This window comes from Nicotiana attenuata, unplaced genomic scaffold, assembly GCF_001879085.1.
Source record: "Nicotiana attenuata strain UT unplaced genomic scaffold, NIATTr2, whole genome shotgun sequence".
Lineage (NCBI taxonomy): Eukaryota > Viridiplantae > Streptophyta > Magnoliopsida > Solanales > Solanaceae > Nicotiana > Nicotiana attenuata.
The window spans coordinates 2,800-6,256 of record NW_017686703.1 but is presented as its reverse complement, the minus strand read 5'-3'; the positions used below and the strand labels follow the sequence as shown (position 1 = coordinate 6,256).

The window sequence follows — 3,457 nt, the reverse complement described above, 5'->3', positions numbered from 1 at the left end:
GACCGGTGTTAGCTGATTCTTCGCACAATGGGTATATTTTAGTCCATAGAAATATTGATTGAGAAAGCATAACCTCTTTCAACACCATGATTGGAAGGGGTTGCTAGCTTCCCCATTGTAAATTGCATTTGATAAAAGGTTCCACCTGTTACTCGTCATGTATATTCATTCATACTAAAAGTTATTCCCTCCATTCCATTTTATGTGGTGGTGTTTGACCAAGCACTGAGTTTCAGAACCAAAAGAAGCTTTTGACACATAAGCTAAATGTGTGCAAACTACCAACATTAACCTTACTACCAACAATCAAATGCGTGATGGTGAGAATTCCACCTTTCATGTTTCTTTCTCCTCATAAAAAAGTGAACTTTTATGTCAAGTTGGTCACCAACAAATCATGTCATTAAGGGTAAGAGATGATATGTTTAAGTAATTTCCAAATACAGAAATATGACTTATCTTTTTGGGGACAAACTAAAAGGAAAGTGTGTCACCTAAAATGAGACGAGGGAGTACTAATTGCTGCATAGATTTTCTGCATTTACAACTCTTTATGAGAAAAACATTCAGGACGTCCATAGTGAGATTAGAAGTGGTCATCGTCCTCTATTGGTACATCTACTGGAAGCTTCACTGTTATTCAAACATATTAAGGCTATACTTATGTTCGTTTCATATGTTCAAACTTGTTCCAGCATATTAGGTGTACTTCTGCACATCTTCTTAGGCATGGAAGTCATCGCTCATTCGTCGTCACTCTACTTACTAGGGGATTTATGTATATATATGCATACATACATGCATATACATTTATTCATATATATCCTTTTAAACCAGATAGATGTGTTCTCCAGTCGTTGGTTCAGTGACAAGGATTGTCAACAGTACTTTAAATGAGAAGTCATAGAGAATTAATGACCTTTAATAAAAGCATTCCAGATTAAGTAATCATATTTGTTATGCGAAGAATAATATAACCAAAAATTTGATGAAATTGCAGAGCTTGCTGTTGGAAATATTGTTAGGCGTGTTCTTCATATTATCCGGGAGGAGGATCTTTCTCTTTTGGCCAGTAAAACAGGCGACTTAGATTTATCAGCTGCAAGTGATGATGAAGGAACCATAGACCACGATTGTGACCCAATTCAGTCTGCTGCAGCAGCTGCGGCTAAAAGCTTTTTACGATCTCCCTCATTGCATGCACTTCTGGAGAGTATGCCCGATAAAGCTTTACCGAGTAACATATACACCTCCTCTTCAGGTGGAGATTCTGAAGAGAAAAGCAAAGGTAAACGCTCCTGTGTTACATGAGTTTAAAGCAATTTATAACAGCAATCATTTTTTAGTTTCAGCACTGAATTATCTGTTATTCTGTGTTGCAGCTGATAAACTTGCCAGGACTCGGAAGTTAAAACATGACGTCATTGAGGCAATTAACATACTAATTGAAGATATCGATACTTGTCATGAGCTGATCGCAGAGCAGGCAGTTGAGCATATTCATCAAAAGTACTTACCTTTTACAGCATACTGGAGAATACGTCTGTATCGTGTTATGCATACTGGATATCTTTCTTTTTTTTATAAGTAATGCATACTAGATATTTCAAGTAACATTATAGTATGAACTGAACACACTCAATGGATATTGTTGTTTCACTGTTTCGCCAGTTTACCTTCCAAGGGTTTTCCCTTTACAGTGACACAGGGCTTACAGCCTGGGTTTGTGACAAGTGCTACTTGCTGGATAGACATTTTACCTAATAAATTTTACACATTCTTTCACATCAGTGACAAATCTATGTTCCGAAAGTACTGTGAAAATGACAAATTTAGGTTGGTAGCCTAGACATTTTACAAAATTTATGGTGGATGGCCTTCCTCAATTGCTCATGGATGATAAAGTTTCGATCCTAATTGCAGCTCAAATGTTCTTCGCGGTTTCAACCTTCACCTCTAATGTATTTTTTCGTACTTTTTCCCCCTTTGCGGGCATATTGCTGCATAGTTGTATGGGACATGTCTTTTCTAATCAAATGTGATAGCTCATTAACAAATGCACTTTTTTTCAGTGAAGTAATACTAACATTAGGTAGTTCAAGAACTGCCTTGGAATTCCTCTGTGCCGCAAAAGAGAAAAAACGGTCTTTCCGGGTGGTTGTTGCAGAGGGCGCACCAAGGTTTGTGGAGTATTCTGCAATTTCCAAGAAATAAATTAATCTTGAAATTTATTTATCATATTAACCGCGAACTTTCCCTTCTCCGTCTGTGTTTGATCAGGTACCAGGGGCATGCTCTTGCAAAAGAGCTGGTAGGAAGAGGTCTACAAGCTACAGTAGTAACAGATTCTGCTATTTTTGCAATGATTTCTAGAGTAAATATGGTACTTAACTTTCTGGATTTGCTATTTTATGCCTACTATCAATCTGTACTTGGGCTACCTGTGCTTAGAACCCTAACCTTGTTGTGTAGGTTATAGTGGGAGTTCATGCAATAATGGCCAATGGCGGTGTCATTGCACCTGTTGGTATGAACATGGTTGCACTTGCAGCTCAAAAGCATGCTGTTCCATTTGTAGTAGTTGCCGGCATTCACAAGGTATCTGAGCTTTACTGGCTCTTCCATGTATTTAACTGTCAAAAAGGTTTAATTAAGGGGAGGGAGAAAAAAGATCGAAATCTTGTGAGGTATCAGACTTGTGCTGTCCAGCTATTTAAGTGGCTATTCCTTTAACTCTTTAACAATTGGCGGTTTTTATGCATCTCGCTGATTGTCACTCCCGAACTAGAAGGCATCTGATAACACGGCAAGACCTCAGTTTTTCTGGTTTGCTAAATAAATCATGTTAAGAACCTTGAAATGTTGTGGAAAATATGATTCTGTTCCCTTGAAATTAGGCTTTGCAAACCCTTGAATTTGTTACAAACTTTTACATTTGCCGCCTAATACACACTCTTTTTCTACTTTTGGCTGTATTTAGTATTAGTTAATCCTTTTAAATGTCTTCTTTCTGTTACAGTTGTGCCCTTCATATCCACACAATCCAGAGGTTTGTCTTAATGACATGAGATCCCCTGCTGAACTTCTGGAATTTGGGCAATTTTCCAATTGCATGGATTTTGGAATGGATAGTAGGGCTCCTCTTGTTCAAGTTGTCAACCCCGGTTTTGACTACGTGTCACCTGAGCTTGTTAGCCTTCTCATCACCGACATGTAAGGACACTTTACCATTTTTGTATTAGAAGTTGGCTTGCAACAACAAATACGCCTCAATCCTGAAATATTACATTAAAGAAATGTACTATTAAAAAACAATTGATTCAAGTTTCTACATGCAAAAGTTTGGTTATTTGGAATTATTCTCAAGGTTCAAGGGGGGAACGTAGGGGGAATTTGCAACGTATTATTTTACCACTCTAGGGATTAATCAGTAGTTTTATGATAATAATACTTGTTA

The 3,457-nt window shown here is 37.5% G+C and overlaps 1 protein-coding gene across 1 annotated transcript; it reads left to right on the top strand.

Annotated features, from left to right (window-relative positions):
• Positions 1-984: 984 nt before the first annotated feature.
• LOC109222233 (translation initiation factor eIF-2B subunit beta-like) lies at positions 985-3,241 on the top strand (the record flags this gene model as incomplete). Its single annotated transcript, XM_019386605.1, has 6 exons — positions 985-1,288; positions 1,383-1,509; positions 2,073-2,180; positions 2,281-2,383; positions 2,473-2,598; positions 3,020-3,241. Coding segments are annotated over 6 exons (966 nt in total), but the record flags the coding sequence as incomplete, so codon positions are not given.
• Positions 3,242-3,457: the final 216 nt, after the last annotated feature.